Source organism: Emys orbicularis, chromosome 3, assembly GCF_028017835.1.
Source record: "Emys orbicularis isolate rEmyOrb1 chromosome 3, rEmyOrb1.hap1, whole genome shotgun sequence".
In the NCBI taxonomy this organism is placed as follows: Eukaryota; Metazoa; Chordata; order Testudines; family Emydidae; genus Emys; species Emys orbicularis.
The window spans coordinates 214,697,183-214,721,838 of NC_088685.1; the positions used below are offsets into that span (position 1 = coordinate 214,697,183).

General features: G+C 47.2%; 1 protein-coding gene across 1 annotated transcript in view; it reads right to left on the reverse strand.

The window, feature by feature from the left end:
* Nucleotides 1-2,243: 2,243 nt before the first annotated feature.
* Nucleotides 2,244-24,656, reverse strand: part of FBLN7 (fibulin 7) — a 33,426-nt gene continuing 11,013 nt past the window's right edge. Inside the window, exons 2-8 of the mRNA XM_065402017.1 lie at nucleotides 22,881-23,040; nucleotides 14,334-14,504; nucleotides 8,733-8,858; nucleotides 7,780-7,917; nucleotides 5,887-6,024; nucleotides 3,988-4,126; nucleotides 2,244-2,616 (exon numbers count right to left, since the gene is read on the reverse strand). Coding sequence (XP_065258089.1) covers nucleotides 2,244-2,616; nucleotides 3,988-4,126; nucleotides 5,887-6,024; nucleotides 7,780-7,917; nucleotides 8,733-8,858; nucleotides 14,334-14,504; nucleotides 22,881-23,040 — 1,245 coding nt within the window. The remainder of the gene's footprint in view (nucleotides 2,617-3,987; nucleotides 4,127-5,886; nucleotides 6,025-7,779; nucleotides 7,918-8,732; nucleotides 8,859-14,333; nucleotides 14,505-22,880; nucleotides 23,041-24,656) is intronic.

Consider the following 24,656-nt stretch of genomic DNA (forward strand, 5'->3'; position numbering starts at 1 on the left):
GCTGTGTGTCAGATCCTCCTATGTAGCCATGTGCACATGGCCTCTAGTCTCCTTCCTGTGTCTGATGATACTATAGCATAAAAGGAAGGCGCATGAACCTCTCACCACAGGGTGCGGGTGCTGGAAAGAAACAGACACATTTCATCTTGCTGATGAGGGAAGCTTGAGAAGCAGCCATTGGAGTAACGTGCTGAGGTACCTGAGTGATGAGAGCAGGCTTAAAAAACGAACAAACCAACAACAAAAACCCCAATCCCTAGCTGGATGGCAGCTGAATGCACAACACTACATTGTTTATCAAGCCACTGAGCCAGATTCTTCCCAGGAGTAGTGCCAGTGATTTAACCCCGGGGCAAATTTGACCCATGAGCTTCTCTGGGGCTGCAGGAGTGAAACTGGGAGCAGAATTTGTCCCAAGCACTGTAAGATAGCACACACTATTCTGCATTCATAATGCAAGACATGGGGCATGGTGATGTCACAAAACCAGCCATTTTTCATTGTCTGATGTGAGCTACGGAAAAAAAAAAAAGTCTAAAAAGAGGCGGATTGGGTCTAAATTGTGAGCTCAGTACACATCTGGAGTAACTCCATTGAAATCAATGGAACTCTGCTGATTCACACCTGCTCAGGATCTGGCCCGTAGAATTTAATACAGAATGATCTCCTTTTGATAGCTTTTAGAACCATCCAAGGGCTCCATTAACAGGGAGGGGTCCATCAAACTCTATGGGAGGGATCAAAATGTCTATAGAACTCTTAGCATTTATTACAATCCAAAGGGTATTTTCATAAGAGGAGTTTAAACCTTAATTGCTTTCTCATAAATATATATTTTAACAAATACTCTTACTCTGAAATGTTTCTTTAAGAAGGAAAATAGCTCGTGACAGAGAGTAGAACAGGCCTTGATTTTTTGTATTTTTTTAAGGACAAATGGTATCTCCATGTTATCTGTGCTGGGTATTTTCTGATAATAAAGCCACAAATACCGTATCCCTTTTGGGGAGGAAGTCGAGGTAATATATACTGACTGTAATCTGTAATTGTAGCATGTCGTGCTATTGATATGGGTTATTTTGGTGCCATTTTACACTATGCTAAACATGAGACTTGGATTCTAACTCTGGCTATGTTACGAGTGAAAGCAATCGGTGGTCTTAGTCTACTCCACTGGCGATCCAGCCACCCCACAGAACTCCCACACATTGTGGTGCAATTCAGAACTCAAGGAACTTCATCCTGCACCATTACACTGATGGCAGCTTCCCCCCTGATTTGAATGGGAGCACGATCATGCCGTTGGTAGACCGCGCTCAGGATCAACAAGCGGAACTAGAACGACAGGAGAACTGGAGCCACTAGCCCGGAGCTGTCTTGCAGAGAATCTTACAGCGCTGGGTACCACGCCCGGCCTGTGCTATCGGCTCTTTGCGCTTGTGTACGCTCCTATTCAGAAAACTGAGTCAATTGAGTTTTCTAAAAAATGTTCATGGCCTTAGTTAATTGACATCTACAGACTTCAACCCTTTATTGGGGCAAATGCTTTGGGACGCCTTTTTAAGGGGATTGGACCAGGACAAAGGAGTTATAAGCAACATCAGTTTGTTCAAAGATTTCTCACTAGCCCGTTTTTCCATTGATGGGGAGGCTACTTGTTGTTACGGTGTCACTGATAACTGTTGCGCATGTGGCCCATTGCTAATCTGACTGCAGGGCAGGCCAGATTTCTGGGCGGGTGCAGCTGCTGGAGAGCACGTGATTTCATTCACACTTCGTTGGCTGTTTTCCATGTATGTGAGTGTAAAACCAGCCAGGAGACGGAGCAGACAAATCAACCTGAAATCTGATAGAAGGATATTTACTCTATGGAGGTTTATATAGGCTATAATCTGGATTTCATTGCTACATCTCTGTTACTATGATTAGTGTTCCTGGAGGCATGTGCTACAGAAGATGGTGAGAAGCAAAGTCAGAAATGTCCAGAGTCAAAACTTCTCAAGAACAAATGAGTCTGAGATTATTGCAAGCCCCATCCTGGCATTGCCAGAGTAATGTGGTTTGTCTTGTCTCTCAGCACTGGGCTTTTAAGGTCCTGTGTTTTAGAACTGCTGCAGCGCCGTGGCCTTTCACCATTTCGAAAGGAAGGAATTTCGTTCGAGTCAGCGCTGAAAGAAAGCGAGGGATGAACAGGAACAGTCCTTGGGGCTGTTTATTTGCTGACTTGCAGAAATTGCGTTTCTTTAAAACTCATAGGGAGACACGAAGACTGTGATCTTGGAGACATGCTTCGCCTGGAAGGTGCGATCCAGATACTCGGACATGTCCACCTCCACCTCGATGGTCTGGGGTCCTTTCAGGCTTTGCACAAGGATCAGTTCTCCCGTCTGCCGGTCGGAGCGCTGCATCACAAAATGCCCTCGGTTGTTGCCCCCAATAATCCCGAAGCGCAGGCTGTCAGGCCCAGGCCGGCCTGGGGCGGAGGCAGTTGCCATGCGGAAGAGAGGGGTGGGGGTTATTAGATTGGAAGGCAGAGGGAGATAATGGAAGGAGATGGACTTTGGGGCATGATGGCACAATCTGCTGTCCATTGGGCAGGGGTTGCGTTCACATTGGCTAGCAATGAAAGAAAGGACAAGGGTTAAGGCAGTCCTGGAAGCGGGAAGAGCCTGTGCACGCTTACATTGTCACCGTTGGGCCTTTGTGTTCTGTTCTGTTTCTGATGAGCCATTACTGATCATGTGGAGAACTGACTGTCATGTTTATTGCCCACGCATTTCCTAAAGCACCTTCCCCAAAGTCACCTGGTGATAAAGCAGCACTCACGTACAGACCCCCTAAACCACTGGAGACTCACGGCCCTAGGGATCTGAGGCAGCACTTTCATGGCTTGGACTCCTGAAAAGTAGCAGACCAGGGGCCAAATTCTGTTCCTAGTTACACCAATGTAAGTCTACGGGATCTCCACTGAAGTCAATGAAATGAGCTTGGATTTATCCCTCTGTAACTAAGGACAGAAACTGGCCCCCCAGGGACTGAACTAGGCCCCCCCAACCTAGATGCAGGAGCCTCTCTGGGTATGTCTACACGGGAGGTGGGAGCCAGATTGTCCTAGCGGGGCTTGGGCTAGCATGCTAAAAACGCTGTCTGGACATTGCGACACCAGTGGAGGCTCAGGCGAGAGCCTCCATCCTGCCTGCTGGGTCTGAGCTCCGGGGAGCAGCCCAGGCCTGCACCAGAGCCGCGACATCCACATGGCTATTCTTAGTGCGCTAGCTTGAGCTGAGCTAGCAGGAGTCTGTCTGCCCGGGCTGGGAGGGTCGCTCCCAGCTGCAGCGTAGACAGACCTTAAGAGAGCTGGAGCTAGAAAGCCAGGCTCCGTAGAGGGGGCTGTAGCAGACATCTGGTGTGGCTCAGGCACAGCAGGGGACGTGAAACCCATGCTGACCAGGGTGTCACACACACACACATCTCTCAGGCACGCCTGGAGGAGACCCAGGCACTTACGAAGGGTTGGGTATTGCCGCTGAGATCTGCTAGGTGAAGCTGAGGGTGAAAACCAGGGAAGTGAATGGGAGTTTTGCCATTGACATCAACAGGGCCAAGATTTCACCCGGAGAATGGTATTTAACCCTATGTTCATAGATGATACGGCCCGAAGGGGCCATTGTGAGTGACCATCTAGGTTGTCTTCCTGTCTAGCACTGGCCACAGGGCTTCCCTGAATTAATTCCTGTTTGAACGAGTGCACCCCTCTGCAAGATGCTCCCCTCTTTTGGATTTAGCCAAATGACGAATTGAACTAACAGCCGAACAACCTGGGAAGGGAGGAGCCCTGTCCCCGGGGGTGACAGTGATCTCCCCAAAGCAGGCCTGTTTTAACACTGTCGGTCAAAAAGGTAAATACCCTGTCGAGCTTTTCAGCCATGGGCTGTTTTCTCTGGCATTGCCAGGGGGCTGATTCTCTTGCAGTCCCCTACTACTTACAATGGCGATGTTTTCACATAGCTGGCATTGCCGCTGGGCCGAGGGCACTCGGCGCTGACGCACTGGAAGCCTCCTCCTGTATTAATGCACGTCATGCCCCTGGTGCAGTTGTGCTGGGACAGGCTGCACTCATCTATATCTGCAAAACAGCGAAAATCGAACAGAGCGTGCCAGACGAAACTGCTCAAAGGGCAGAAAAGTGACCATCAGTCGGCACTGAGGGCCTGACATGGCCGCCGGACTCCTATAAAACACGCTCCCTTTTACGAAGGGAAAGACGGGGTCATTTTTTAGAGTAGATTTGCCCTTGGAAGACTTCACGCAGCAGCGCGACTCTGCGTTGTCAGAGACATTCCAACTCCCCTTGCGTTATATCTGCCTCATTAGAAACGATTGTAAAGAACGTTAAATGTTGTTTTACTGAGCTGAAAGGGTTAACACTCCATTGTCACTCACTCTTGTCCACCTACATTTCATCTCGTTACTGGGGAAATTTGATTTTTTGGGTCAGAGGCTGCTCTTATCTCCTTTTTGCCTATTACCAACATAATAGCTTCTAAAGTGGTTAAATATAAGGAAGAAAACATGATAGCAGCAATTTTCACCTGATCCCTCTTCCTCACTTCGCAGTCAGTACCTTCTAAATACACATTATCCGTCTTCAGCAAAGTGAGTTTAAAAAAGTAAAGCTAATGTAAATCATTCAGACTTGATAGAAACACTAGCATTCTCCATTTCTTCCTTTCTTCTGTCCTTCTGGCACATAATGGGATGCTTTTTGTACTATAACCTCTGTCCGTAGATAGGTTAACCCTTGCTAGCCCAGGAAAATCAAAAAAAGGTCTAAACTAGAGCAGAAAAATTAAAATCTATTTTTGTGACAAATTTCAAAATTACAGAGTTGCTTGAAACTGACCTATTTTTTTTAAAATATGGATAGAATATTTTAATTAAAAATCTTACCAAACCATTATCAAAAATTGTATGTTTTCAGTAACTGCTCCTCCCCCCCAAATATATATATATATTAAAAGGCACTAAATTTTTCACAAAAAAACACATTTTGACAAAACTGATGCTTTTTCATAATGAATTTCATTTTTGAAAAAAGGCTATTCTTTGATGAAAATCTGTTCACCCAAACAATTGCAACCAGGTCTAGTCAAATCTTTTAAAATAACCAGCAATGTTTTTCTCCTATGAATTCAAATTGGAACAGGTGCAGAGAAGGGCTACACGGATGATCAGGGGAATGGAGGGCCTATTTTATGAGAGGACTCATGATAAAATCCGGAGAGCTGGAAGCATCGAGGCCTTGATTCAACAAAGCACTAAAGCACAAGCTTAGTTTTGAGTGGAGAAAATCCCACTGCCTCTCCCTTTTACCTCTCTCCCCCACTTTGTTTCCACTGGGAAAGGGGAGAAAAAGGTAAAAAAAAGGGAGAGAAAAGGACGTTTTTGACCAGCTTTATTAAAGACACACCTTCCACAGGATTCGGGAATGTGTCGATTTTGATGAAATTCCACCTGGTGTCCTGCCAGCTCACCTGCTGTCTGTCTCCTCACCTGAAACCCCAGCTCCCAGGCTCACTGATCCGTGGCAGCCTGGAATTACCACTCTCCACCCAGCTCTAACAACGGATACTGGCAGGGTGAAATCCCGGAGTCAACGGGAGTTTTGCCGTCGACTACACCATGTGAGGCTTTCAGCCCACTGAAGTCAATGGGAGTCTTCCTCTCTATAAAATCTCTGCACACGTTCGGTTGGACCCAGCAGGTCTTAGTGACAGGAAGTTACATATGAAATCAGAAAATAATACAGCTTCTGCAAATGCGCTTTTGTTTTCTGCAGCAGGAACCCAGCCTGTGGTGCCCAGCTCTCCGAGCGCGCTGGCTCACCTTCACAGCTTTTCCCGTCTCCGAGGAGCTTGTACCCACTGGGGCAGGAGCAGCGGTAAGAGCCGGGAACGTTGACGCAGGCGTACATGCACAGACGAGGGACTCCCTCCAGCTTGTAAACCTCACACTCGTTTACGTCTGCAGAGGAAACACACTGTCCCATACAGCGCAGACCCTGCACAAAAGGGTCCACCCCGGCAAAGAATTCCTGCTGACAACCATTTCGCTCTTTGCCAGGACAAGAGCACCCGGGAATAGCAGCAAACTGCTCAGTTCCTCCCAAGAGTGGCCAGGAGTGGACCACCATGGAGAAACTAGTGAAACTGCAGAGGCACAGTGTTACCAGGGCAAAGATATTTCGGTGCTTAGTGGTGTGTGGGATGAAATCTGACTCTCCCCCGCTTTGGGGCTGGCTGGCTTGATTCTAGCCCATGCTATCCGACAATACGAGCGAGCAGTATGCAGGCCATGGGCCATGCAAAATGTGCACGCAAATTGGACTAGTATTTCCTTAACGAAAGGGCCAGTCTGCTGGGTTTTGCAAGTGATGGAGTTCTCGAGATGCCCCCAATTGCAATAGACATACCTAGATTAGCTGGGTTTAAAATGCTTGGCATTTATCCTGTCCCTTTTATCCACAGACCACAACGCACCGATTTACAGGTAGGGATGGTTTCATCCACTACTGAAATGCAGGCGCTTAGGGGTTGGGAGGCTGCACTGGGGACACAGCCGATTAGGACGGTAAGTGGAGGAGAACAGCTTGTCATAGAAATGCAGAGACTCTGGCTCCAGGGAATAATGTGGCTTGCAGGTACCTAGGAAGTCGCCCTTGCATGGCCTCGGCCTGAACCTGCAAGGTGAAAGCAAAGCTGTTCTGCTTGCAGGTGTTTCTTGCTAGTGAAAGCAGCTCCTAAGCAAATAGTAGGGTGATGGTAATTTATTTTTTATCTTAAAAATGTATTTTGGGTTCCTGGTAAGTTCCCAGGAGGCGCTGGCTGTCGCCAAGTTGGGGCGTCCATGCTGTAGCCAATAGAAATTGCAGCGCAGTGATTTATAGTAGGTAGAATGCACTGTAATTTCCACTCTGCTTGCAAAAAAATGCCAGAAGATCTTAAATGGCCACAAAGACCTTGATTTTGTGTCTGAACCAAAAGATGTCTGAGCCAAAAGATGGCACCTGGATTCTCCTCAGCGGTCTCCTGTCCAAGTGCTGGCTCCAAGCGCCTTAATTTATGAAACAAGACCAGAGCACAGACCTGGGCGGAGATCACAGCTTCAGCACAGAGCTCAATGCAATGTTTAAAAAAAACAAATAGAAACAAGGCAAAAGAGATGTCTCTCAGCAAAACGAAAGGAGGGATATTCAGTAGGTGCAGCAGTTTTTACGGATGATTGCGGTGGACAGGGCTGCTTGGAAGAGGCTAAGGCTTTGTCTACACTGGACTTTCATCCGCAAAACATTTGTCGTTTAGGGTGTGTAAAAAAACACATCCCCGAACGACAAAAGTTTTGCCAACGAACAGCGCCAGTGTGAACAGCACTGAGCTCTCCTGCCGACAAAAAACGTCCACCCTCAACAAGCAGGGGTAGCTTTGTCGGCAGGAGGAGAGCTCTCCTGCCGACAAAGCGCTGTTCACTCTGGCGCTTTTTGTCGGCAAAACTTTTGTCGTTCAGGGGTGTGTTTTTTTCACACCCCGAAACGACAAATGTTTTGCCAACGAAAATCCCAGTGTAGACAAAGCCTTAGCCTCTTCCAAGCAGCCCTGTCCACCGCATTCATCCGTAAAAGCTGCTGCACCTACTGAAGATTCAGCTGCTTAGATGTGTTGTGTGTGCATTGGGCAGCAGATTGGTGAAAGCTGCCGATGGATATTTCTGCTCATCTCCTACCCTGACATATGCTGTTGTCGGCCGTGCCACTCATGTGGAAGCCGGCTTCGCAGCTGCAGTGCTGGGTCCTGTCGATTTTGGCACAGCGTGGCTTGCGACTGAAAGCCGGGTCGTTTGTAACACTCCACGCAGGTGGGGCTAAAGGAGAGAAGAGAGGAAACTCTAAAGTGCTTCTTGGGCACCTGGCTCACAGGCCTGCAGTAACATTTTCAAAAGTGCCTAAATCACTTAGGAGTCTCAGTTCCATTTTCAAATGCAACTTAAGCACTTAGGCCTAGATCTTTAAATGCACTTTTGAAAATTCCACCAGATGCCTCTATGCATCTTTTGGCACCTAAATACTTTGAAAAATCTATCCCCGAGGAGCTTAAGTCTTATTGAAAATCACTGGGAATTATACTTTTAAGTCACTTAGGGACTTTTGAAAATGTTGCCCTTGGTTCCTACTAGAGCCATGTGATTTTAGTTTATTATTCATATAATTTTACTTGAGTTTTTAATCACAATTCCTCTTGCTCAGGGGCACAGGTGACGTGTAGGGGCAGGCATGTGGGGTCAAGTGCCCCCAAAGATTTCTGGCTGGCCTGGCAGGGGGGAGTGAGAGAGGCTCCATTCTTCTCCCGCTGCGCCTGCCTCCCGGCATGCTCGGCCTCTGTCCCTGGCAGCTGGCCCGGGCGGGGGACTATTTGCTATTCATTAATCATGTTGTGTGACTGGTTACCAAAGTCACATGACATTTTTTCTCCTCCTTGATGAGATGGGGCAGATTTTGGAAAGTGCATAGTCTTTGGAAGCTCAGGGGCTGTGTTTGTACAGCACCCGGCACAGTGGGAATTACTGTCATTCTGAGGTTAGAAGCTGACATCTGAGAATGGGCAGGGGCTTCTGCCTTGTAATTCGTTGTCTGCCTTGCTCGAGTCTCTTTCTCTTTCACATCTCACCTGGTTACATACCTGTTTGTGATTGGTACTGGCAGTTCTCACCGGTCCACCCTTGAGGACAAGTGCATTTGTACTGGTTTACTCCATCCACACAAGTTCCACCATTCTGGCAGGGATTGCTCGAGCATTTGCTGATCACTAAGGGGAAAAAACATTTTTAAAAACAAACTATACTGGCTCTATCTTTCCTAGCGTAAGGCCTGATCCTGCAGTCCTTCAGTGGATGTCAGTGGGAGCTTTGCCTGAGTAAGGACCGTGCGATCAAGCCCATCATTTTAATAATTCATGAAATATAATAATAATAATAATAATAATACATTTAAATCAGGATTTTAAAAATGGGTGCCGACATTTAGGCTCCTAAGACTTCCATAAATGTTAATGGGGGGTGGGTGGGTGCTGGGTGCTCAGCGCTTTTGAAAATCAAGGATTTAGGAGCCTAAAATAGGGATTTAGGAGCTTAAGTTGAGGCCCCCCATTTTTTTAAATCTTGGCCTTAATTTTTAAGCACGCCTTTCCTTGCCAAGCCACAGTGTGAGTGCCCAACACCACTACCCACGTCGCACCTTGACGGCTTTAGCGCCAGGTGCATGTTTTCTGATTGGCTGTTTCAGGTCAGTAGGTGTATTACTGCCGATGCAGCTAGTTTGTTTAACTGCATCGCCAAAGTCATAAACCTCCCAAAGGATCTTTTCAAATCGTTTTTATTAGCGAGTAACCCCCTTGCGATGACTGGCCCCATCGCTTGCAGAATCAATCTAAAAGCTATCGTAGACGGTCAAACAACAAAGACGACAGAACCCAGCGCGGTTAGTCACACCTCCGCCCCAGGATCATGTTGGCCTAAGTTGGGACAACCCCCAGCTTTGGAAACAATAGAGAGTTCAACAGGACAGATCCAGCCTGAAGTACTTGCTGAGTTTGGTCTGAATGCTCCCAAACTCCTGTTCACCTAAGCCATATTATCACTCCTGCCCGGCATATTCTCTTCCTAACTCATTAGTTCAAAGGAATGGCCGTGAAGAAGCAAGCTGTGAATGCTACATGGCTAGCAATTCCTAAGCACATGCCAAAAGCCGAGCTTGCTTGGTCATCAATAGCATATTCTAAATATTTCAGGACTGCTAGAGCATGAAGTTATTGACCAAGACGTGAGAGAGTATTAACCGCCCCCGTCCTTGAATTTGCTGCCAGCAGAGATCCAAATCTCTCCTCTCACTTGCTCTCTGCAGTGATTGTGTACAGTGGGACACACTAACACCTGGCCTACAAGCTGCGGGGGGAGACAACATGTCTCGAAGTGGAATGCACATCAGTCGCTGCACAGGTGTTCAGCAAAGGAATGCAGGGTTTCGTTGGTTGCCAAGCATTTTCATGTCAAGGAAGGCTACATAAAGCCTCCTTTATTTCTCATCTACATACCGAGCCTGGGAAGATTAAATGGCCCTCTGTCCTTATCCCCAGCTCATTCTACAGACAGTCCAGGCTGTCAGCTTATCTAGTATGGCTGAGTTCATCTCTTTAGACACTTCATAATAGACCGCTACAGCGCTCGGTGATTTCAGCAATGCAGAGGGTATATGTTGGGAGCTTAATAGACCATTAGCATTTTAGACAATGTGGTGGAATTTCCTTAAACAAACACCACTTTCAATCTGCAGAGCTCCAAGCTATTTAAACCTTGTGAGCCCCACTGCGTGAATGTCAACTACCCAGGCTATAAAAAGTATATTGGCCATAGGGGACCGTTTTAGGATCCAAAAGACTGATACAAACATAGGCTTTATCCAGAACAAATTACATGATGTATCTCTCATGGCATCCAACCTAAATACATGCCTGATTTTAAATTAACATTCAAATTCAATCCTTCCCTACGAATTGCCAGGCACGAAAGGGCTGGTACTAGAAAGACTCACGCATAGCAGGTGGCAGGGTTTATTTTTCAAACTCTCTCCCATAACCTGAGCTCCCCCAGCGAGCCACTCCACATGCCAGCCGGGGTGAGTTCTGTGGGAAGTTTGTGATGTGGACAAACTCCTTATAAGCTTAACGACAAAATCAAAGGCTCCATATGGGACGAGAAGACTCGCTCTCTTAGCAAAAGGAGAACACAGATTTCTCAGTGGGAGGCACCAAAGATCCCTAAAGATCAGCTGGGGGGGGGGGGGGCCACGGTGCAGTCAGTGACTTTGTGATTCTGAAGTGTTTGCTTGTCATAGGTGTTGCTGGGCCGTAATTCATGTTCTGATTGCGTATAGCTTTGTAGGATTGTTTTTAAATCAATGAACACTTTATAAGCAAAGCAGGTGCCCCTGTTCACAGCCCTCCAACTTTAAACAGTTCATGTTGCTTTTATTATCAGGATTATTTACTTTACACCTGGCCAAGAGTTTGGTTTTAGCAGGTCTGTGAGGCTCTGATCTCTTTCTCAGCTTATCTTTGGGGCTCCTGGGGAGCTTGTTTTTTTTTTTTTTAAAGAACTCTTAAGCCCACTCCTAAAAGAGCTTAAATACTAGTGATACTTAGTACTTCTCTGGCACTTTTCATCAGTAGATTTCAAAACACTTTACAAAGGAAATCAGTATAATTATCCCCATTTTACAGATGGGAAAACTGAGGCAGAGGGCGATGCAGTGACTTGCCCACATTGACTCAGCCAGTCAGTGGCGGAGCCGCAAGTAAAACAGCAGGTCTCCTGAGTCACAGCCCAGTGCTCTAACCACTAGGCAATGCTGCCTTGTCTAAAGATGGAAATATCCAAATCGGGGCGAGCATGTTTCTGCCATTCTAGGTTGAAACTGGCCTGAATATAGAGCAGCCACTGTAAGTTCATTGGCTTCCTGGCTGAAGCATCCATGTTAGGAGTGGTTCAGTGGGAGGTTTATCTAGCATAAATCATTCTTCTCCCATAGGTGTTTCTTAATGGGGGAACCTTTGGCAGGTCCATGTGCATTAAATGAAAGCAGATGTCAGTGTCTTGTGATCGACTCGTACACAGTTTCTAGAAATGCTGCTCAACAGTGTTTCTTTGGAATGATTCAAAATGTTGCATTTGGAAGGGAACGAAGCCCAGCGCAGCTCTGGGAATGACAAGGGCAAGGGAGCGCTGGGGGGATTCCAGGGTGGGTTACTGTGAAGAGCTGCCAATATTTTAACAAAGGACGCCTCCGAAACGTTCCCTCTTTCTCTGTGATCTGGCCAAGGTGCCAGGGGCTGAGCAGTGCTGAGAAGAGATGTGCATGAGGCACTGAGCAATTCTGGGCATCTTCCTCCGGGGAAATGTTTTTAAACGAGCCGCCTTTTGGTGCGATCTGGGCCATTCCCAATGCAAAACAAGTGATGGTGAGAAGTGGTTCCAAGCGCCCGAAGTGGTCAAAAATCGTGAGTTAGGTCTTCAAAAATCACAAGACTGGTTTAAACAATCATGAGATTTTTAAAAAAAAATCCCTAATACATTTTGGGTTCCTTTTATTTAACCTCTAGTTTCCGAGCCTTCGGGGGACACTTGGGAGGCATTTTCAAACTTTTCTCCCTAACCAGGGGAGCAGCTGGTTTGCTGCAGTGGAGGGGTCCTTGCATAAATTACGTGTGGGCCTTCCCCAGCTCCACAGTGATTCCCCACTCCCACCCGGCAAACAGCCCTGGCTCCACAGGCTCACACGTGCTACTTTGGAGGGTCAATCTTGAAAAGCACTTGTGCCAGAGGACAAACTAGTATGCAAGTGCCCTTGCAAACAAGCGCCTCCCGCCTGTGCCACATCCCTGAAATCAGGGGCAGCTCTATGTATTTTGCCGCCCCAAGCACGGCAGTCAGGCGCGCCTGCGGGAGGTCCGCTGCGCAGATTCAGCGGCATGCCTGTGGGAGGTCCGCCGGTCCTGCGGCTTCGGCGTACCTGCTGCCGAATTGCCGCCGAAACCGCGGGACCGGCAGACCTCCTGCAGGCATGCCGCTGAAGGCAGCCTGACTGCCGCCCTCACGGCGACCGGCAGGCCGCCCCCCGCGGCTTGCTGCCCCAGGCACGCGCTTGGTGCGCTGGTGTCTGGAGCCGCCCCTGCCTGAAATACACAGTGTTTTAACAGGAAGAATAACCAGTATCCTCGAAATGAGAGACACGTTACATGACAATGCGTTATGCCAATTTTAAATGGGTGTAAATTGGATCAGAATTTGGCCCAAAAGGAAGACGAGAGCATGGATCCTGCTGGTAGAAAGCTCAGATGTCATTACCATAATGTATCTGTGAATTAGAAATACATGTGAGAGCAATAGTTTCAAAGTAAATTTATTCTCCACCCTTTGCACTTAGAGAGGGTCTTTCAGCTGAGGATCTCCCTGTGGGTGTGTCGTCTCCCCGTTATATAGAGGAGGGAACAGAGCCATAGAGACACTAAACGAGCTGAACAAAGTCACAAAATGACTGAGTGGCAGAGAACTGGGAACAGAACCCGCGACCCCACACTGCCCCCGAGCACAGGAATGCCGCATCGGCACAAAGTCTTTCTTTCATGGAAATTTGTGGGGATTGTATTTCTGTTGAGTTACTTCGGTGGTCAGAGCGCCACAGTGGGCGCTGTAGGCTTTGAATACCAGTTTCAATCAGTCTTGTGGTTTTGGAAAACATACTTAAAAAAAATAAATCCTTTTTTGTGCAACCGCATTAAGCCAAATGCCTGTTAACTACCATGAAACATATTTCTGCCCAGGAAATTATTTTTAATAGAGGTAATTAGATATAATTTTCTTGTTTGCCAATTCGGATCAATCACATGTTGGACAGAAAGGCAGCCGTCCAAATAAGCATCTGAGGGGAATTATTATGAATGTGATGCGCCAGCTGCTTCAGACCCTGATATTTATTGTTATGAAATAAACTGTCTATTGAGGAGTTGGTTTTATGCTCAGAGCTTCAGCCCTGAGCACAATAAATGAAACTCACGTGGACTCAGGATGAGAAAAGTGTAACAGATGTGAGGTTGACTGTTAGAGCCGGGGACCCCCGTTACGCAGAGCTGGAAACCAGCCGAACTACTGGTACACAACGCAACGTACCCAGACATTATTATTCAAAGCTGAAGAGGGGGACTTTTCCAGTTCAGTGGAGACTGTCCAAGCACAGCTCCAAGTGTGTGGGCTTGCTGAGGCCTGCAAAGGGCCAGCTGTGAGTTCTGCAGGCAGGAGAGGACTAGCCGTGGCATCTCCACATCTCCTGTCCCTGGGAGTTGGTATTTGCAAAGAACAGAACATCACTAAGCTAAATGCCTGGGTCACAGGACCAGCCCGCTACTCAGTAAAGAGTGTAAGGTTGCTAAGATTCAGGAGAAGAATCCTTAATGGATAAAACCACCCCTTCCCCCTCATCACCACACTTATGCAAGAAGCTGAAGTTGGGGAGATAGCTGACAAGCCAAGGGGAAGCAATAGCATCAAGGAGAACCCAGGCGATGCATTAGTCTTTCCCGCACACCAACCAGCTGCACTAAGGAGTTACGACATTTTACAGTAGGGTAGCTACACTGGTTTTGTTCTCTAACCGGGGCATGCACGGGCCTGTGCAGTGACATGAAGATGGACTCACACACTCAAACCAAGGGCATGAAAAGGCAAAGTACCTTTGCACCGCGGTGCTTCTCCAGTCCAGCTGCCATTTGCCTGACACACTCGGGTGCTGGAACCCATGAGCTGAAAACCAGGTTCGCAGGTGAAATGGACTTCATGGTCCACAAAGTACTTGGTACCAAATCTTCTGCCATCCATGGGGGCATCCAGTGCAGGGCAGGACACTGCAAAAGCACAGTGGGAAATGCTGAGGTTAAGTACTCAGTATGCTAGCCACCCCTGGAGTACTCGGACAGCCAGCTGGCTTACAGCCTTCTGCCTCTCGGCTCAGGATTGTTCCCATGGAGTAACAAAGCCACCTCCTCGGACAGCCTGAGCAATTGTAGTTACCCTTGGTGTTGGTCAAGCCATGCCGTGCCTCCTGTGTTTAAATAGTGAAAGACCTAGAATCTGACATGGATCCTCCCAAAGGAGAATTTTATGAAGAACAGGCCAGATACTGAGACCTTTATTCATAGCAAGCAATACTTGAGGCTGGAAATGGTTCCATTGACTTCAGAAGGGTTACTCTCAGAGTAAGGCACTATTCATAGAATATCAGGGTTGGAAGGGACCTCAGGAGGTCATCTAGTCCAACCCCCTGCTCAAAGCAGGACCAATCCCCAGACAGATTTTTGCCCCAGATCCCTAAATGGCCCCCTCAAGGATTGAACGCACAACCCTGGGTTTAGCAGGCCAATGCTCAAACCTCTGAGCTATCCCTCCCCACAACTTCATTCAACTAGAATTCAACTAGACAAAGGCCCTCAGAATCTACCCCCAAAATACATGGCTTATTTTACATTAGGTATGAAATAATCAACAGAGAAAAAGTGTATGAAACATCAGCTAGCAGAGCCCACTCCTCCAGATGCTGTCTTCCAACTGAAAGCAAGAAAGAAAAGTGAAGTATTGACATTTACAAAAAATCCACAAACCACACGAGGAGAGTGAAATAGCTGTACCATTAAAGAATGCTCTGTCCTCAGCAAAGAAAATCAGCACGTCAATAATAGGTTCGTGTTCACAGCCCGCTGGCCTATTTCATGACAGAATTATCTAAGTGCCCCGATGGCTAGTCACGTATGAAAGGAAAGAAAGAACGAGCTGGTACCTCGCAATGGAAGACTATATGACATCCCCACTTGTATGGTCTGGGAGGTCCCTAACTCTGAGTAGCCATTGGCCGGATGAAGCGTTTGATAACACGCAATTGTAAAAATTGCCTAATGGTTACACGCTCTGGGCCAAATCTTCTGTTGGAGTAAACCGGTGCAGCGCCACTGAAGTCAGTTTAGAGCAGCAGTGAATCTGGCCATCTTTCTGTTTTACATAAAACCTCTTCACTTTCCCCAGAATGAGAAATGCGTCTCGGCGGGAGTAAAACGACCCCTTGCTAGATGTCAAAAAAGTGCCTCTTAGGCAGGGGCTGCAGAGCATCATGTAGAGTGGTGGGCATAGGTTCCCCCCAACCCTCCTCTTGCTGTCTCATGGACCTCCCCCGCATCAGCCTGACTCCCCTGGCCCATGAGTCCCTACATCCCACCCCCTCCAAATCGGAGTGGTGTCGCCACCGGTGTGCCAGGTCACAACCTCACTCTTAAATGTGGCCTGCCTGCACCACTGTCATGACAGAGGGGCCACCGGGTCACGTTTCAGTGAGTGGGGGTGTGAGCTGGTGCACAGGGTCGCAGTGCCGCTCAGATGCCCATGGCCCGGGAGGCCCCGCTGGCCTATGCTTTTGAGGACCTGATCCTGCCAACGCTACAGGGCGTAATGCTTCCTGCCACTGACTCCAGTCGGCAGGGATCTCACACCTGCACAAAGTGTGTGAAAAGTTGAGGTTGCCATGTCGAGCGATCAAAAGTCACAAGTGTCAGATCCATGGAGGCCCACGCAAGCTTCATTGTGTGTCCAACCTGCCCACTGAACGAGGCAGGGATCCGGTGAGTGAGCCCATAATTAAAGACCGTACCTGAACGCAGGGTGATGCGAACAGCGCCAGCCACCACGGAGAGGCCCAATATTCCTGTGTCCTAGGCTAGCTCCAGTGCTGTATGGAAACGTGCCCCCCATTGAATGCCTCCCTGTAGCAAGCCCAGTGCAGCAGCAAGAGGGACTGTGGAAGGGGTTGGTTCGTCTCACCCCCGTGAACGTTTCACACGACGGCTGGTAAAAGGTGAGACGGTTTCGAAGGCTCACCCAGCACTTGCGGAGTGGGGCTCTCCGAGGGCGCCGCTCAGCTAGGTGACAGGTGTTGGGAGGCCGTTCCAGGCAGAGGGGCAGCAGAGCAGAATGCAGAGAGGTCTGTGAATGAAAGGGCTATTGTTGTATCATTAGCAGAGCAGAGGGTGCGGGAACCTGGGGGGGTGGGGGGGTGTTTGCAGGCTCCCAGAGGTGAGTCAGCTCTGGAGAAAGGCTGCTGGGATTTCTTGAGTGTGCATTGCAGCCTGTCAGGTTGACTCCGTTCACTGCTCCGTTGTTTTATTAGCATCATGGGGCAGCAGTGAATTTTATTCAGCATTCTCAGAAATGTTCTCTGACACTCTTCGCGCCCAGTGGTGAAGCTCCCAGCTGACACTCAGCCAGCTCTCGGAGAGAAGGCAGCTAGCCGAATCTTCACCTGCCGTGTGAAGATGTTTGGCCAAAGGCACTTCTGCTAAGTCAAAGCTCTTGGTTCTGAGGATGCCATTTAGTGCGCTATCAATTCTGTTCCCTTACAGCAATGTCAGATAGGAAAGTGAATCAGTAACATCCAAACTAGACCATGAAACTGAAAAGGAAACTACAAGGCTCTTCATTTATATCTTTCAATGTGGATGTGCATTCTACTTACAACAGGTGCCGTGCCCTGGCAGCTAGTGCCTGGCTAAACCATACCCAGAAAAGAACCCTGCGGTGGAAGAGAAATCGATAGTGACTGGCAAGAGCTAGGAGAATGGAGGGGTAACATTTGCCAGGAACATCCGTTGGCAGTTTAATTTCAGTGGGAGCTGGATTGAACCTAACGTGAGACTTTCCATGGACGTCTGGGAGATCAGAATTAGTGCTACGTTGGAGTTGTTTTGGAGCTCACCATAAGCGCTTCTGAAAGCGGCTTGTAGGCTGAGTTGATAAAATGACCACATCTTGACCATACATGTACAGCTCACGTCTCTCATGGAAATGCCGGTGTGAGAGACTTTCATTCTGTGCATACTTCTGCTCTGTAGGTGAAAGAGACTTGGACACAAAAGATACAGGCTCTTCATCCGGTAGCAGGGTAGCATCCAATCCCATCTCATTGACATGAGTTAGGAAAAGAACCCAAGTCTCCTGACTCAGAACAATTGTTCTACACACTAGACAACACTTCCCTAGAAAGTTTAATCATATGAGATTGCATTGGAAGGGCCTGATTCTCCACTGCCTAGCTCCTTGGGGAGTCATTTGCACTGTGCAAATGAGGTGCAAGGCAGCTCATAGATTTCAAGGCAGGAAGGTCCATTATGATAATTTACTCTGACCTCCGGCATAGCCCAGGCCAGAGAATTTTGCCCAGCGACTCCTGCATCCAGCCCAATAACTTGCGGCTGAACTACAGTGATTTTTTAGGCAGACATCCAGGTTTGATTTACATACCACAGGTGACGGAAGATGTTCCTATGGTTAATTCCCATTCTGTGTTAAAAATGTGTACCTTATCTCGAGCTGCATTTAATTTAGCTTGAGCTCCAGCCATTGGATCTTGTTGGATGGATGTAAGTCACAACCATAAAGATCTGGATCAAGTAATAACAAAAGAATGTGAACATAAGAACAGACATGATGGGTCAGACCAATGGTCCATCTAACCCAGTATCCCATCCTCCAACAGTGGCCAGTGCCAGATGCTCAAAGGGAACGAACTGAACAGGGCAATTAGCTAGTGATCCATCACCTGTCGTCCAGTCCCAGCTTCTCACAGTCAAAGGTTTAGGGACACCCAGAGCATGATATTCCGTCCCTGATCATCTTGGCTAATAGCCATTGATGGACCTATCCTCCATGAACTTGTCCAATTCTTGTTTAACTCAATTATCCTTTTGGCCTTCACAACAACCCCGGCAACAAGTTCCTTCCACAGGTTGACTGTGCGCTGTGTGAAGAAGCATTTCCTTATGTTTGTTTTAAAACCTGCTACCTACTAATTCCATTGGCTGAGCCCAGATTTGGGTCTTATGTGAAGAGGAAAATAACACTCCTGTACTACTTGTGCCACCCGGTTCATGATTTTATACACCTCTATCACCTTTTCTAAGGTGAACAGTCCCAGTCTTTTTAATTGCTCCTTGTATGGAAGCTGTTCCATACCCCTAATCATTTTTGGGCACTTCTGTATGCTTTTTCTAATTCAAATATAGCTTCTTAGTTTTGAGATGGGGTGACCAAAGCTATATGCAGTATTCAAGTGTGGGCATACCATGGATATATCAAGTGGTGTTTGATATTTTTTGTTTTATTAACTATCCCTTTCCTAATAAGCTTTTTTGACTGCTGCCGCACATTGAATGGATGATTTCAGAGAACTATCCACAATGACTCCAAGATCTCTTTCTTGAGCAGTAACAGCTAATTTAGACCCCATCATTTTGTATGTATAGTGGGGATTATGTTTTCCAATGTGCATTACTTTGCATTTATCAACATCGAATTTCATCTGCCATTTTGTTGCCTACTCACCAATTTAGTGAGATCCCTTTGGAACTCTTTGCAGTCAGCTTTGGACTTAACTTGAATAATTTTGTATCTGCAAATGTTGCCACCTCCCTGTTTACCCCTTTTTCCAGTTAATCTATGACTATGTTGAACAGCACTGGTCCCAGTACAGATCCCCAGGGGATCCTGCTATTTACCACTTTCCATTGTGAAAACTGATCATTTATTTCTACCCTTTGTTTTCTATCTTTCAAACAGTTACTGATCCACGCACGATACGACCTTCCCTCTCGTCCCATGACTGCTTACTTTGCTGAAGAGCCTTTGGTGAGGGACCTTGTCAAAGGCTTTCTGAAAGTTCAAGTGCATTATATCAACTAGATCACCCGTGTCCACATGCTTACTGACACCCTCAAAGAATTCTAATAGATTGGTGTGCCTGTGTTGACTCTTCCCCAACATATTGTGTTCATCTATGTGTCTGATAATTCTATTCCTTACTATAGTTTCAACTAATTTGCCTGGTACTGAAGTTAGGCTTACCGGCCTGTAACTGCTGGGATTACTTCGGGAACTTTTTTTTTAAATCGGCAATACATTAGCTATCCTCCAGTTATCTGGTACAGAGACTGATTTAAGCAATAGGTTACATACCACAGTTAGTTTTTCTGCGATTTCATATCTGAGTCCCATTAGAACTCTTGGGTGAATCCCATCTGGTCCTGGTGACTTATTACCATTTAATGTATCAATTTGTTCCAAAAGTCCTTTCCTGACATCTCAATCTGGGACAATTCCTCAGATTTGTCACCTAAAAAGAATGGCCCGGGTGTGTGAATCTCCCTCACATCTTCTGCAATGAAGACCAATGCAAAGATTTTATTTAGCTTCTCCACAACAGCCTTGTCTTCCATGAGTGCTCTGTTAGCACCTTGACACTCCACTGACTACTGGGCAGGCTTCTTGCTTCTGATTTACTTACAAACAACTTTGTTGTTAGCAAAAGACACAAAAATTAGTTGCTCTTCAAATTCTTTTTTGGCCTGCCTAACTATACTTTTATAGTCGACTTGCCAGAGTTTATGCTTCTTTCTATTTTCTTCAGTAGGATTTGACTTCCAATTTTTAGAGGATGCCTTTTTGCCTCTGAGTCTTCCTCTGCTGTTTAGCTATGAACAGACTTCAACGAGAAACTGCAGAACTGGAATTAATTTGCAAACTTGACACCATCAAATTAGTCCTGAATAAAGACTGGGAGTGGCTGGGTCACTACAAAAAATAATTTTCCCTCTGTTGATATTCACCCCTTCTTGTCAACTCTTGAGAATGGGCCACATCCACCCTAATTGAATTGGCCTCGTTAGCACTGACCCCCCACTTGGAAAGGCAACTCCCATCTTTTCATGTGCTGTATATTTATACCTGCCTGCTGTATTTTCCACTCCATGCATCTGATGAAGTGGGTTATATCCCACGAAAGCTTACACCCAAATAAATGTGTTAGTCTCTCAGGTGCCACAAGGACTCCTCGTTGTTTTTACTGATACAGACTAACACGGCTCCGCTCTGAAACCTGTTTAGCTATGGTGGCATTTTTTTATCCTACTTTTTTTTTATTTGGGGTATACATGTAGTTTGAACCTCTATTATGGTGTTTTTTAGTAGTTTCCATGACGCTTGCAGGCATTTCACTCTTGTGACTCTCCCTTTTAATTTCTGTTTAACTCACTTCCTCATTTTTGTGTAGTTCTCCTTTTTGAAGTTAAATGCTACCGCAGTGGGTTTCTTTGGTATTTTCCACCCTACAAGGATGTTACATTTAATTACATTATGGTTGCTATTGCCAAGCTGTTCAGCTCTATTCATCTCTTGGACGTGATCCTATGCATCATTTAGGACTAAATCAAGAATTGCCTCTCCCCTTGTGGGTAGCAGGACAAAATGCTCCAAGAAACAGTCATTTAATGGTGTCTAGAAATTTTCTCTGCAGCCCTTCCTGAGGCGACATGTTCCCAGTCAATATGGGGATAGTTGAAATCCCCCATTATTATTGAGTTTTCCGGTTTTGTAGCCTCTCTAGTCTCCCTGAGCATTTCAGAATCACCGTTATCATACTGGTCAGGAGGTTGGTAGTATAATCCTACTGCTTTACTCTTATTGTTCAAGCAGGGAATTTCTCTCCACAGAGACTCTGTGGTACAGTTTGATTCACTCAAGATGCTCTCTTTCACATATGGGGCCTCTCCCACACCAGCATGACCTACTCTGTCGTTCCAATATATTTTGAACCCTGGTATTACTGTGTCCCATTGATTATCAATTGTTCCACCAAATTTCTGTGATACCTATTATATCACTATCCTCATTTAATACCAGGCACTCAAGTTCACCATCTTAGTATTTAGACTTCTAGCATTTGTATATAAGGACTTATAACATTTGTCAGTGTTTGGTTGTCTGCCTTCCAGTAATGTAATTGAATGGGACTCTTTTTCATTTGACTGTTTCTCTTCAGTTCCTACCCGTACTTCATCAACTTCTATCCTCTCCTCTTCACTAGGATATTGAGTATCCCTTTTAATAGCTCCTCCCCTAAGGGATGTCTCTGGCCGAACTGCGTGCTCCTCTGTACCTGTCCGCTTTCCCCCAGCCCTTAGTGTAAAAACTCCTCTACAACCTTTTAAATTTTAGATGCCAGCAGTGTAAAACGATCTGCAGTGTTGCAGTGAAAAGGCTGGGAAACTTGAAAGTCAATACGGAAATTACCTTCCTTTCAATAGACATAGGAGAATTAAGTACGAATGATGGGGGCTCAAAAGACCCTAAGTGACTTCAATTTCAATGGGACTTGTTCTCCTAAGATGCTTCTATAACTGTCACCTGACAACTCTCAGGGCTTGTCTACACTGGCAACATTAAACCGCTGCCGTGGCAGCGCTTTAACGTGGCTTGTGTAGTCACGGCACAGCGCTGGGAGAGCTCTCTCTTACTTAAAACCCACCTCCACGAGGGGCGCAGCTCCCAGCGCTGGGGCACGGTCTATACTGGCACTTTATAACGCTGCGCTCAGGGGGGTGTTTTTTCACACTCCCGAGCGAGAAAGTTGCAGCGCTGTAAAGTGCCAGTGTAGACAAGTCTTCAGTTTCTACACTGTTGTGACACGCAAACCATGCATGAGAAGTAAAGCTTTCAGGCGCCGTTGCTTTCCACAGAAAAGATGATTTCTGCTTATCATGTGCTGAGAAAACTGAATCTCATTCTAGACCATAGAGAGACCTATTTATTACTGCATGTGACTTCTCTGCATACGGAGAGCAAGCATGCCCCCGAGAGAGAAACAGGAAAGAGGATTTAGCGAGCGAGCACTATAAATAGACTGACCTCATTTTAAGATCTAAAATTAAGATCATGGGCTACTATATGGTCATACGGCTTGAGCTGGTTGTGTGGGAAGAGCAGGTCACACTGAACATGATCTACTGTAGCTACTTTGGGGCAGATTCCTGATCTGTGTGCAAAGTGCCGTGTACAACCATGGGATGAGACTGATGGACAGTCTGGTATGGGGAGAAAAGGTGCATTGGGGCTGTCCCACAATGTATGGAGCCGTTTGGGTGGGACACGTGTTCCCCTTCTCTTCCAAACAGTAGGGAGTGGAGGGGGGGGAAGAGAGAGGGGCAGCAGCGCCCCTAGGTCTTGGCAGTCCACAGTGCAGCGTGGCATGGTGGGCAGCAGGATGTGCCAAGAGCTAGCTTGCCAGGCCCTCGCTCTCCCTGCCGGGGCCGGGGGGGGAAGGGGAGAACAGCCTGTCGGTACTAGTGTACACCGCAGCCAGCTGCTCTACGGCTGCTCTTGTTGCTGAAAGGCCAGCTGTGGGTTTTTACCGGATTGTGGGTCCGGGGCGGCTTTCGTCACCGAGTTCTGCAGAGTTATCAGCCGGTTCTTCATGACGCGCACTCCCTCTGCAAACCGCGTTTCCTGCCCCTTTAAGAACTGCTGCATTTGGCGGATGGCAGCCAGGAGCTGCTGCTTGTTGAGACAGTTCTGTGAAGAAGAAAGAGACAGCTGTTTCAACGCTGAGCGCACACGTCACGCAACTGCGCGTTAGCTCCCTCTATCTGCAGCTGCCAGCAACGTAGTGACAGCTCATTAAGCACAATTAGCGAGCGATTATTCCAGCGTCCACTTCCCCTCCTAACACATGCGGTCTATGTACATTCAGTGGGGGGCTGAGCAGTTTCGTTGGCACACCCAGGCCTTTTCAGGGGTACGCTGTCAAATAACGGCAACACGGTAACCAGAGTGAGCAGCCAGAGGTACCGCACTAACTCAATGAGCTTGTGAAAATCCATCCATATTTTTAACCGTAGCAACAGAAGTTCAACCCCCTCCAGCATCGTCCCATTCTGCAATTCCTCCCTGCAGCCCCAGCAGAGCCATGCGCCTAGTGCCCCCTTCCTTGCCAACCCTCCAGGACGTAGAGATTAATAATTAATTAAAGATTATGTCACGTGACTAAACCTCCAGGAATATGTCCAGCCAAAATCAGCAGCCCCTTCACCCACCCTCATCCCCCCCTCCCGTGTCCCCAGCATTTTGTAACCCTGTTTTATTTACACACGAGGGGGATCCGGTGAAGTTTAGTCCCTCAGAAAGACCGAGTCAGTATGGCGTCACCAACGAGTTCCAGGCACTTTGTCGCACGGCTAAGTGCCAGCGCTACAGCCCGCTGCCCATCTAGCCAGCAGTCACCCCATTGCCGGAGCCTTTCCTAAGCAAAGACAATTGCCAGGTGGATTGGTGAGGTGACCCAGGAGGTACCAAATTCAACGTATCTGACAGCAATGGCAGAAAAGCCAGGCTCTGATCTGTGAGGGGTTATATGTCACCACTTGCCATGCACCCCTGGGGGCCTCACAATGCTTTGCTACGGTAGCTCCCAGCCTGGGCTCCTGCAGGTCACATCCTGGGTGTCTGTGTATAGCCACCGCCCTGGCCTTGCAATTCTGACCCCACAACCCTACTCCGGCTTCCACCAGCCTGGGTTATAACAAGCAAGGTGACCCCAACACACTCCCCATCCCAAATTCTCCAAAAAACAGGTGCGCTGCAATGTCCAGTCCTCTCCTGGACAACTCAGAGAACTAAAAAGGTTTGTTTGTTCCTCTAAAGACACAAAAGTACATCACAGCTTACTAACTTAACTGGGGTAAATACACCCTTCTATTTAAACACAACACTGAGCTGATTTATAGTAAAAACAACAACAACACCTGTACTAACAATAGGACACAGGTTAAGGGATGCCAAATAAAAGGAATAAAGTTAGAAAGGGTTGCAAGCAAATAAGCGTGAAAATGTGCATCTAAAAGTCTACAACAATCTAGCAAGGTACAGATGTTGTTCAAGATGGTTTCTCAACTATATTCAGTATATGAGGTACACCATAAGTTGTGATAGGTATGTGTAGGATCCATGGATCTTGAAAGGTGTGTTGATCATCATGGCAGTGGCTATACGGGGGGGGGGAGGGATAGCTCAGTGGTTTGAGCATTGGCCTGCTAAACCCAGGATTGTGAGCTCAATCCTTGAGGGGGCCATTTAGGGATCTAGGGCAAAAATCTGTCTTGGGATTAGTCCTACTTTGAGCAGGGGGTTGG